Source organism: Tupaia chinensis, unplaced genomic scaffold, assembly GCF_000334495.1.
Source record: "Tupaia chinensis unplaced genomic scaffold, TupChi_1.0 Scaffold139055_1, whole genome shotgun sequence".
NCBI lineage: Eukaryota > Metazoa > Chordata > Mammalia > Scandentia > Tupaiidae > Tupaia > Tupaia belangeri.
The window spans coordinates 180,423-192,497 of record NW_006198945.1 but is presented as its reverse complement, the minus strand read 5'-3'; the positions used below and the strand labels follow the sequence as shown (position 1 = coordinate 192,497).

The 12,075-nt window shown below is 36.8% G+C and overlaps 1 protein-coding gene across 2 annotated transcripts in view; it reads left to right on the top strand.

Annotated features, from left to right (window-relative positions):
* Window positions 1–12,075, top strand: part of MOSPD2 (motile sperm domain containing 2) — a 57,538-nt gene continuing 45,463 nt past the window's right edge. For both annotated transcript variants that reach the window (XM_006161779.3, XM_006161778.3), the window contains exons 1-2: window positions 1–119; window positions 255–324. In XM_006161779.3, coding sequence (XP_006161841.1) covers window positions 111–119; window positions 255–324 — 79 coding nt within the window. In that variant the 5' untranslated portion in view covers window positions 1–110. The remainder of the gene's footprint in view (window positions 120–254; window positions 325–12,075) is intronic.

The following is a 12,075-nucleotide window of genomic DNA, read 5'->3' as shown; positions in this document are numbered from 1 at the left end:
CCCTTCTCTGTCTATCTCCCGGCCCGACCGGCGGGTGATGAGATACTTGGGCGGTGGCGGTAGGAAGGGCGACGGCGACAGCGACTGCAGTTACTTTCACAACCGTGACCATGGCCGAGGTGAGGAGTCAGCTGCATCGCTGTTGGAACCCTGGACCTGGAGGCTGCCCCTGAGGCCCGGGTGCAGGTGGGCTGGGCGGAGGGCCACCAGGTGGTGTGAGTTGTGTCTAAAGTCCGGTCTTGTCTCCTATCCAGAATCACGCCCAGAATAAAGCCAAGATCATCTCTGAGATCCGGCGGAGGTTCGAAGCAGAGTATATGGCAGGTGGGTACCGCGTTCTCAGGGTTGAGGCAGGTATGCAGTGACCATCCCCAACTTTGCTGGGCTGTTTGTGGTTGTCTCTGTGAGAAGTGTTAGAGATCCTTTCGACTCTCACAAGAATGATGCGTGTTTCAAAGGTTTTCCTCTCCATGACCGGCTGCTCCAAGTGGGCAGGTTTTGCATCCCATGCTTCCTTTATAGGGTTAATGTAAGTGGGAAATCGGCGAGTTTCTATCACCCGTTCGCATTTATGAAACTTGCAGGACACTTGTTAGGCTCACAGCACAAGTGACATTATCCAGTCCATGCTTCCTTTGCTGGCCTTTTACCAGCAACGCTCGAGAAAAGGAACCTGGAAACTGCCAATACTGTTGACATGTATTTAATTGTGTATGCAAATTCCTTACATATGTTGACTGATTCCACTTTATACTGCCCAGCATGCTACTTGCTGAGAAGGCCCTCTGATTGTCATTTCATCTCACACTGTACCTAGCAAAGTACCTGTGAGTGAAGAATTGATTTACTGGCTCAACATTCTATCCAGATGTTACAGATACTTGAGTTTTGAGGTACTTAAATGTTGATTTAATACTTGTACAGTCATTTATTAAAGATGTCAGATAACTTATTATAAATATGGAATTAAGAAAAGATCTATATGTTGCCTACCTAAAGGTTGAGTCTAATCTGGACCTGGCTACTAAATAGTATTCTTGTCTATTCTGGGTCCCTGTTTCCATACATGGGAAATATGAATAACAAGGTGGGAAGGATTAAATTTAAAAGCATATGTCAAACTGTGTAGCATAGGCTTAACATATATTATGCTCTCAGTATTTTCTCTCAGCAGTCATTTTGGTTACGGTGAAAGGAGTTTACCTCCTGCATCGTGACTTGAGTACTCAGCAGAGAGTCCCTACAACTTTAAACTGTCCTGGATGATATGTCAGTTGATGACTTAGAACAAGTAGGGAAATCTTCCAAAAACCCTAGTCGGTAAATCTTTTCATCCCTCCTTGCCAATTTTCTTCACACCTCAAGCTTTGCACCAGAAAGTTGCAAAAGTACTTGATTGACTTTGAGCCCAGAGATCTCATGTCTACTAACATAGCTTGTTTCAGTAAAGAGAGACTTCTAAAATTGCTTTCTGTAGAAATATAACTCTTATAGCCACATGGTTTATGATATTTTAAGAAGTAACTCAGAACTAAACCTAATGAGCTAGCAACTCCGAAATAGTCCATTACTTCTGCCTAAGGGAGGAAGCAGAATGTAGGCAGAAATTTAGCAATAAATAAGATCGTAAAGGTTATCTTGGTTCAACCTTCTCATTTTTAAAATAAGAAAAGTGAGAGGTTTAGAGAGATTAAGTGATTGGCTCAAAATCCCTGGTGTGAGTGGTTGGGCCAGGGCTAGCACTCGCATCTTCTCAGTTGCACTATAGTAATCTTTAGGCAATTTAATGATGTCAAATTAGATCACGTCTCTCCTCCTCTTGAAACTTCAGTGCCTCCCCACTGCATTTCAGTTAAAATCTCAATTCCTTCTGGTGGCTACAATGCAAGGCCATGCGTAATCTGGCTCTTGCATATGACTTCATCCTCCTCTGTTCCTCCTCTCCTTGCTTAGTACAGACTTGACCACTGCCCACAGTAAGAAATGTATTATTCATGACAGCCCAGTAAACACAAGTGCACTTAAATAACAAAAGCAAAAGTTCAGACTTAGTCTGAAAATGTGACTACCAATTTAAAAAAGGTAAAATTGATTAAAAATTAGACGACAGCAAAAAATGTGACTACCCAATTTTTCTCGTATTTGACTTTAAAAAGATGTAGTGACCCACAAAATTGGTACTATGATCTAAAACATCACCCACAGTTTGAAAAACATGACTAGCCACCCTGCCTCATTTGTGTTCTTCAAACAGAACTAGTCGGTTTCCATCTTAAGACCTTTCTACCATTTCTCTCTGCCAGGAAAGCTCTTCCCCAGGTGGTGTGTGCATGGCTGGGTCTTTTTATTCTTTAAACCTTAATACGTCTGAGAGGCCTTCACTGATTATTAAATACCCTCTCTGACTTGTTTTTCTCCTTTACAGCTCTTCCTGTAACCTGTAATTACCTTGTTTATTTGCTTATTGTTCATTCACTCTAGTGGAATATATATGGGTTCTGTAGCAAATAGTAAACATAGAAGGCTCTGAGGTCTGTGGGTCTTAGACTTAGCACAGTTCCCAGTATATATTCCATGACATTAAGGGAAGCTTTCATTTTTAAACAGACACATTTGGGTATATGTAAACACATGTGTAGGTTATGTGCATAAAAGTTGTAAATATTAATTTAATTTAAAGACTTGCATGGGAAAATAAAAACCTTGAAAGTTAAGCTAACGATGCCCACATTAAAGTTTCAATTGTTTCCTGAAATACAGCCTTGGATAAAGATAGAAATGGAAATAAGTAAAAAGGTTTTATTGATTTGCTTATGTTCTTCTTTTAAGTTCACATTTTATAAATTAACACAGATATTTAAAACAGCCACTTTCCTTCTGTCTTACATCCATTCTATTGTCATTAACAATATTTTGTTTGAGATGAGGCTTAAGACAGATTCATGTTTTTCCCCCCGCAAAGGAAAATATTTGTTGTCTGCAAATATATCACTTCAATAACTGACTGTACTCCAAAACCTCTTTGGAGATAGTTTCTTGGAAACTCCAAGCATATTTTTGTGTTTGTAGAATGGATAGCTTTTTAGCTGGCAAAAAAGAATAAAACTTAAGTCCATAATTATGGTACTTTTCTCATCATTGTTTCTATGAGAAATTCCATGCTAAGTCTCTAATGAGAAATATTTCCTGTTCACTCTTTTTCCTTGTCCCCAAGACAAAAGACTAATCTCTTGGCAATAATTTATTCAATTCCTCAAGTACTCATTATATGCTTTATATGCTTGATTCTAGGAATCAGACTGTAAGTTTTAGAGAAAGAGTAGAAAAAAAGATAAATCCCCTTCCTGAGCTACTACAGTCTAGTAGAGGCATTAAAACAGAGAACATTAAAATTAAGGCACCACGTAATAGTGCTCTAATATAGTCTCTGTAATAGTCAAATACAAGGAGAGAGTCAGCCAGTGGCATGATGGTTAAAGTGTCTGGATCCCATGTGACTGATGGTGTGATTTGAGTCCTAGACCAGCCAGCCACCTGAGAAACGTTCTACATGCCCAAAAATCCTGAGGAGAGAATGGAGGAGTAGGAATTGCAAATGGCCGTCTCCACTGGGGATGCTTTCTACTTCCTCTCTGCTCTTCTCCTAATTTCTTTTTGTCTCTATTTGGATATTTTGACTCTTTCCAGTATTTTGTTAGTATAATTTTTTGTGCAGTAGTTCAGATTATTAAGGTTTATGTCTACAAATAGAATTACTGATTTCAAGAGTAAACATTTTTGAGTTATTTGATAATATGTGCTACAACCTCCTCCACAGACATTGCACCCAGCTTCATTCCTACCAACCTGTAGGAGTTAGTTTCACCACACCCTTACTCATCTCTTAACTGATGGATCTTTGTTTCAGTTGGCTTTCGATTGCTAGTAAGTGTGAACTTCTTTCCATGTGTTTACATCTATCTGTAGACTAAACATTCTTTTCATTACTATGGATTTTATTATTTATATGGATTTTTCTTGTTTATATGACTTTTGCCTTTTCAGTTTTTAAATATATCCCAAATTACCCATTCCTGTGTGATTTTTTCCATTGCTATTAAGTTAAATAACTTACTCTCACCCTGCAATGTATTCTAGTCTTCTGGTTTTAGGCTAGTCTTTTGAATTCTAGTCTTCAATTTTGAAATTTTTTAATGTGCTGGATATATAAAACATCATTAAAATAAACATCCATGTACTTATTATTCAACCAAAGAATTAGATCCTACCAGTTTCTTAGAAGCCTCCTGAGTAACCCCATCCTTGCCATCTAGGACACAGTTATTTTTTTCTGCATTTTATGTTTCCATTCTCTTGCTTTTCATTACATTTTACCACCTATGATATACTCCTCACCAATACTTTATTAAGGTTTGACTCAATTTGAACTCGACATAAAAATAAAATATATGTATTTTTCTATTCAATATTGTCAAATATAACTGTAATTCATTCCTTTCTGTGGCCGTGTAGTAGTTAACAAAACAAATATTCTGATGGATGGATTTGGGGTTCTTTGCAAGTTTTCTTACTGTGTACAGTGCTGCTGTGAACATTCTTATACTTGTCTGGTGCACATGTGCAGGAATGGAGGGCAGCGGCTCTCCAAGTTGGTCCATGAACTTGGGGGTTCCTTGAGACTATTTCAAGGAGTTTGAGAGTAGTCAAACCTACTTTCATAATGCAAAAAATCGTTTTCCTTTTTTACTGTCAGTCTCTCACAAGCACAAACGGACATCTGCTAGAGGCTGTGTGGCATGTGGTGGTGTTATTGCTCTGACAGCTGATAGAATTTGTGCTGTGCATTGGGCATGCGCATCCATGATCTTGGTTGCCTGGGAAGGCTGGGGGTGGATCATGGCCTGAGACCCTGTTGAGGGTGTTTCTTTCTCTCTTTCTCTATAATTCTTACGAAAGAAAGAAACTTTTTAAAAGTCACATCTTAAAAAAAGAAAAGAATGTACGCTCATGTGTTCTTATGTTTAAATAAGAGTAACTACCAATAAGATACAACTTATATAAACAAAAAAGTTCTTCGTGGGTCCTCAGTTATTTTGATGTGTGTATGTAAAGGGAGTTCCTGAGATCAATGAGTTTGACAGCTGTTTTAGGGATTTATACCCAACAGTACTGAACCAAACTGTTTCTCAAACTGAATATGCCAATTTGCATTTAACCAGCTGCATTTGAGTGTCTTTGTTTTTATACTCACTAAGATTTAGCGCTGTAAGGTTTTTGGTTTTGTTTTTAATTTTTGCCCAAGTAATGGGGGTGTTGGGATTATCTCGTGTGTGTGTGTGTGTGTGTGTGTGTGTGTTTGAAGAGGTTTTTTACTCTTTCTGGGCGTGTGTACTCACCAGAAAGACAGAGAGAGACACAGAGACAGAAAGCAAAAAAATCACCCCCAAGGGGGGATGACCATGCTACAACCCTTCCTCCTCCATTCTCTTCTCAGGATCTTGGGCATGCACACACACACACGCCCAGCGTAAGTTTAAGCCACCAGGTCCGGGACTCGAACTGCAGTTGATTACATGGGAGTCCAGCGACATAGCCATTACGCTAATTGCTGGTCCCACTCATTGTGGTTTTAATTTGCATTGTTTTGAGCACCACCAGTGAGGTCGAGCATTTTTACATCTCTTTATAGGCCATTTAATTTCCACTTTTGTGAAAATCACTTCTTGGGTCCAGCAGCTATGTGGGAGTCTAGCATGTTAACTACCATGCCACCTGCCAGCCTGGAGAGGAAGAAATCTTAAGAGTTTATCAGATCAGTACATAAAGAAAATGTGGTATATATACACAATGAAATACAATTCAGCCTTAACATAGAAGAAAACCTGTTATTTATGATAGTGTAGAAAAATCTGGAAGATATTATATTAAATGAAATAAGATCGGCATAGAAAGATGAATACTGCATCATTTATATATGGACTCTTAAAAAGTTTAACTTGGGCTGGCCCCCAATACAGCGGATGAGACCTGTGTATTGGGAGTTGGATCCCATGGTCAACTGCAGTTTAAATCCCAGCCCCAGCAGTTTGAAAAACACACCACATATGTTTGTTTGGGTGCCCAAAATGCTGACAGAATGGAGAAATGGAGAAAAGGGGATTGTGGCATAACTATGCCCCATTGGATGCTTTCTCTTTCTCCCTCCTCTCTCTCTGGTGAGTGCAGGTACCCTCTGACCAAAAAAATAAATAAATAAATAAATAAATAAATAAAATAAAATAAAATAAAGAATTTCTAAAAGTAGAGATTAGTATGGTAGTTACCAAGATTTAGGGCAGGAAAGGGATGCTGTCAGGGAGATGTTGGTCAAAGGATACATAATTTCAGTCAGATAGGAAAAATAAATTTAAGAGAACAATTTTACAGCATAGTAATTATAGGTAATAGCAATGTATTATATACTTAAAAATTGCTAAGAATAATTTTTAAATTCTTACTACAAAAGATAATAAGCATTTCCCTTATGATGAGGGATGTAAAAACCAACAAAACCCTGGCTTTTGACAGAAAGTGGAAGAATATGGAAGATTTACTGCTGAGTGAAGCAAGCCAGGCTATGAAGGAGAGATATTGTATATCCCCACTTAATATATACTGAGTGTCTGCACTCTGTGACCGAAACTGATTGACTAAAAGATATACAAACACAAGAGATGGGTGTGAATGCCAGATGTGGTGTGTGTGGAGGAGTGGGGCCTAGGGAAGGACATTGGGAGGAGGGATACGGAGACAGAGCATTGATTGGATGGGGAGATGTGGTGTTATCTGTTGAAGATATTTTGATCAACTGGACTGGGGAGAAATGTTCACATATTGAAATGTTCACTTCATAAGCTAAACAATGTCATTGAATGTATATAAAAAAATAAATAAATAAATAAATAATTAACTAACCAAAAAAAGAAAAAAGATAATAAGCATGTGAAGTAATGAATGTGTTAATTAGCTTGGTTTAGCCATTAAACAAAGCATACATATGTCAGAACATTATGTTATACAATATAAATATGTATACTTTTTATGTGTCAATTTGTCAATTTCTTTTCTTGTCTTTCTTTCTTTCTTTCTTTCTTTCTTTCTTTCTTTCTTTTTTCTTTTTTTTTTTTCCAATAGAGTGTGTATTCTCCAGAGGAGGAAAGTGAGAAATCATACCCCAGGGGGATGGCCACTCCACAGTTTCTTTTCTTTTGTTCTGCTCTCAGGCTTTTGGGCATGCATGCACATAATCCCAGTGTGATTTTCAAATCATGACTGGACATATAGGAATCCAGAGCCTTAACCATCATGCCACATGCTAGCCCCCAAAATAAGTAATATTTTAACAGAGTCACCAATTTCTTTCCTTATTATATATCTGAAAATATCAAGTGTCTGTTTTAGAGAATAGAAGACTAACTTCATACAGCAACTTGAGTGGTAAAATTGTGTTGGGATAGAGCATTGGTAGATCTGCTTATTCTTTAATCTTTATTTTGAGTAATAACTTTTTTTGGTACCTGGCAAATATTGAGTCATCAGAAAGTCATGACGTATTTTTCTACGCAGAAATGAGTCATGACTTTTCTGACGACCCAGTATTTTTATTTTCATTTCTCTCTGTAAGTTGCTGATGTCTTTCAGTTCATTATTATATTGCTAACAGAAATAGCTGAAACTGGGTGAATTTAAGAAAAAAGAAGTTTATATTGACTCACAGTCCTGGTGGCTGGGAAGTCCAAAGGCATCACAAAATGGTGAAAGACAGAACTTTTAGCATAATGGAGCATGGTCTCTTATCCATGTGGCTGTGTCTCTGCTGATCTGGTCTCATTCCCTATGCTTATGAACCCACCATAACTCAATCTTGGAGGCCTCACCATAATGACATTATCACACCCAAAGTCTCCATTCTGGGACACCGTAACAGAATTAAGTTTCTGCTTAACACATTTACAACACAATCAATACAATCAAGTCCCAATATGTGAATTTCTGGAGAACATCCATTCACTATCCACTAATACCTAATTCTAAAACAAACTTTGGGGGACAAACCATTATCCAAACTATAACAATACCTGTTCCTCTTATATCCTCATTTTGAATGTTTAGTGAGTTGTGCAACTTGAGTATGTTACTCTCATTTCTTTTTTTTGGGGGGGGCAGGGGGCTGAAAGAGAGATGCTATAGGCAGTATGCACTCACCAGAGATGAGAGAGAGAGAGAGAGAGAGAAATACCCCACCCCCAGAAGGGATGTCCATGCTGTAGTCTCTTCTCCTCCACTCTCCTCGGGATTTGGGGCATGCATGCACACGCACCTGGTGTGATTTTCAAGTCACTTGGTCCAAGACTTGAATCACAAAGTCACATTCAGCCACCTTAACCTCTGTGTCATCTGCTAGTCTGAATACTGTCATTTCTAAGATGTTGATTTGTTTTTAGTCATCCTCATTTCAAAAGCTTGAACAAGAAAAGTGGTCTTCTTACCAAATCTACTGTGTGCTCTTAATATATTAGAGCATATGAATAATTTTCCTGAAATATTATTTTATAAAATATTTTATCTCTAACAAAAATGTTTGATTTGATAAGTTCTCTAGGATATTGAGTAGAGTTCATAAAACTCTCTAAAGGCATTTTGCCTTGCAGCCATTTTGTAAGGAATAGGAGGACAAAAAATTTACTGCATTTCAATCAAAACTATAACTTGATTTGTTTTATTTTATAAAGATTTGACATATATGTATAGAACTTTTTTAATATTGGTCACCTTGTACTTAACTAATTGGGTCCTGATTTGCAGAAGCTTTTCTTTTCTCATTATACTGATATATACTTTCAACCAACATCAAAGTTTCATAAACAATTTTGAGTTTTTATACAAGTACTTTCTACCCAGATCATTAGGGGGAAAAATGGATTAAAATGTTTCAGGAAAAATAAAAAAACACATGAGAAGCCCCATGTATGTTTAATAGAACTTTCAGAAAGAAAAATAGAGACGGTGCTACAAGAAGAAAAAATAGTTGACAGTTAACCCAAGCTTATGAAAGATATCAAATCCTTAGATTAAAGAAGCATAGCAAAATCTGAGCATCATAAAGAAAAATTAATCTCAGTGCTTATCATATAGAAACTGAAAACATCAAGGACAAAGAGAAAAATCTAACTAGAAGAAAATGTTAGATCTTCTACAAAGGAACAAAAATCAGACTGATAAATGATTTCTCTTCAGTAACAATAATTCCAGGAAATAGTGAAATAATTTTCTGAAAGTGCTGAAAGAAATAAATGCCCACTTAGAATATTTTATTCAAAAGAGAAAGTAAAATGTTTCAGGCATGCACAGATTAATATCCCTTGCTGATTTAAAAAAAATCTACTTCGCTCATAGGTGCATACAATGCAGAAAGAAGCAAGGATACAAGAAATTAAAAAAAAGAAATAGATAAGCAAATTAACAATGAAAAAATCTGAATGTTGATCATAAGAAAAAATTAACAAAAATAATACTAGGAGTAGCATAACTGAAAGGTTAAGTATTATAAGAACGTGTGCTGTTCAGAATGAGAAAGAGTTATATGAGATTTAGTTATTAACCAGATTTTCTTGATTTAAGTGTAAATATTTAAAATAAGGGTAATCGCTGAGAGCTAGAAATAAATGTTCAATTTCCAGGTTTCAGTACTGCAGAAGTAAAATGCAATGTTCTACAAGTCAGTCCCACGAGGGAAGGTTCCAGTTTCAAGTCTAGTCTTCTCTGAGTACTCCACATAGCAGCTTGCATGGTAAATTTGTGTTGGGGTAGAGCTTTGGTAGACCTGCTTATTCTTTCATTTTTATTCTGCCCATATAGTCCAGGGCTGACTGAAGGCTGGAAGTGGATCATGGCATAAAGACCCTGTTTGTAGGTGCTGTGTGTATCTTTGTCTCTCTCTCTCTCTTTCTTCCTCATTCATGGAAGACATAAATAAACAAACTTTTTAAAATGTTTAACTTCCAAGTCAGTGTAGGAGTGAAAAGGGGAGAATGAAGAAAAGTCATCTCTCTAGCAAGAAGCAGGAAAAGCCAAAAAAAAGAAAAAAAAGAAAAAGCATAACTAGAAAACACAGAAGACAGCAGATATAATCTTGAATTTATCAATAGTTACAATATAAACAGATTCCTACATGTGGACTGTCAGATTCAATTTTAAACATTATAACTGCATGCAGCCTACAAAAGACAAAATAATGTAGAAAGGTTGAAAATAAAGAAATGAAAAAAAACTACTGATTAAAAGTAATTCTGTACCAGTGGTACTTTAGTTAGACTAAATGAGCCCTAAAATAGTACAACAATTAGGACTAACAACATAAAAGAACTAAAACTATAGCCTTAGAATACATAAAGTAGGCCAACCATTGTGATGCAGCAATAGCACTCCATGATACTAGGCCATATAAAAAGGAAGGTCCCATGTTTGAGTCCTGAGGTCTTCTTGTGCATACCTGGTGTTGGGGGAGAAGTTCATGCCCATGCCCAGCTGATTGAGGCTGGCAAAGACCATGTTGGGGGTGCCTATGTGTGTACCAAGAAATTCACAAACATGTTCAATGATTTTAACATATCTATTTTAGAAATAGAACAGATAGGCAAGAAATCATTAAGATTTTAGGATTTTATCACCACAATGAACAAAATTGATTATAAACATATAGGCATATATGTACACATATGTATGCATGAGTGTAGAGGCTCCCCCTCCCAATCAAGAGAATATTTACTTTTTGAATATATGTCTGTACTTGCAGAGCTTTCACAAACATTCCTCACATTGGAAGTTATAAAGGAAGTCTCAGAAATTTCCAAAGCTGCTAGAGCATACAGACCATGTTCTCATACCATTAAGCAAACTATATTAGAAGATACAATAAACAGGTACTTAAAAGCAAAATGTTGGAACATTAAAATAATGCACCTCTAAATAACCTATGATTTAACCTCCCAGCAATGTGTGCAATTCTTACTTCTGCTAAATAACCTGCATATTAAAGAAGATATCACAATGTAAGTTACAAAACACTTAAAGCTAAGTGTATCTTTTAATAACCTATAAAATATATTTAATTGTGAAACTATAATAATTCCCATAAAGGCAAGAAAAAGACAGTGATCTCTATTATTATTTTTATACAGGGTAATTTAGTTATCAAGATGAAAAGAAAGATAAGAGTTAAAAGTTTGCTGATGTTGTCATGGGCTTATGATAGCAGCACAAAAATCTCCTAATTGCCTAAGGATCTAACAAAAGAAATGTAAGCTTTTATGGAAAGATCAAGGGAAGCTTCAACTTGGTCTGTGACATTCTATAATAATTCTTTTATTTAAAAAAAAATCTAAAGCCAGTAAGTTCACATTTCATTCTGAGTCACAGCCACATATGTATTTGTTAACATTATTTTCTGTTCTGTAAATTTTTAACTTTTCCAAAGTGAAACACCAATCCATTATTGAAGTTCTGGGCTCTTAAGAAATTTAAGGTCTGCTATAGGCAGGCTTGTATGCAGCCAGTAATTTAGTAACAAAGATTTAGTGTGCGCCTACTGTGTGTGTTGGGTGGGTATGTGTGTGTGGGGGGTTGGGTGGGGGGGCTATTACTTTCCCAAGTCCTTGCTCTCACAGAGCTTAGTGGAGGAGACAGCATCAGGCCCATTTTCTTTATTCCCTCTGCCTACTTCTCACCAGGGTGTTGTCATTAAGGGTACGATTTGAGGAGCTATTGCCTCAAAATGACTTACTCTTTCTTTAGAAAATCAGCATCATGCTTTTGATGAAACTGCCTAGCATTCTCCTATTTGACCAAGAAGAGCCAAGATTGTAGATAGTATACCTAGGCCAGGGCCTTGACGCAGAGTGGCTAATATGCAGGAATAGTCTGGGGTCTGTCACATGTAATTATTCTGGAGAGGTTTTTTTTTTTTTTTTTTTTTTTTTGCTATAGGGCGCATGAGCTCCCCAGAGAGACAGAAAGACAGAAAGAAAGAAATCTCCC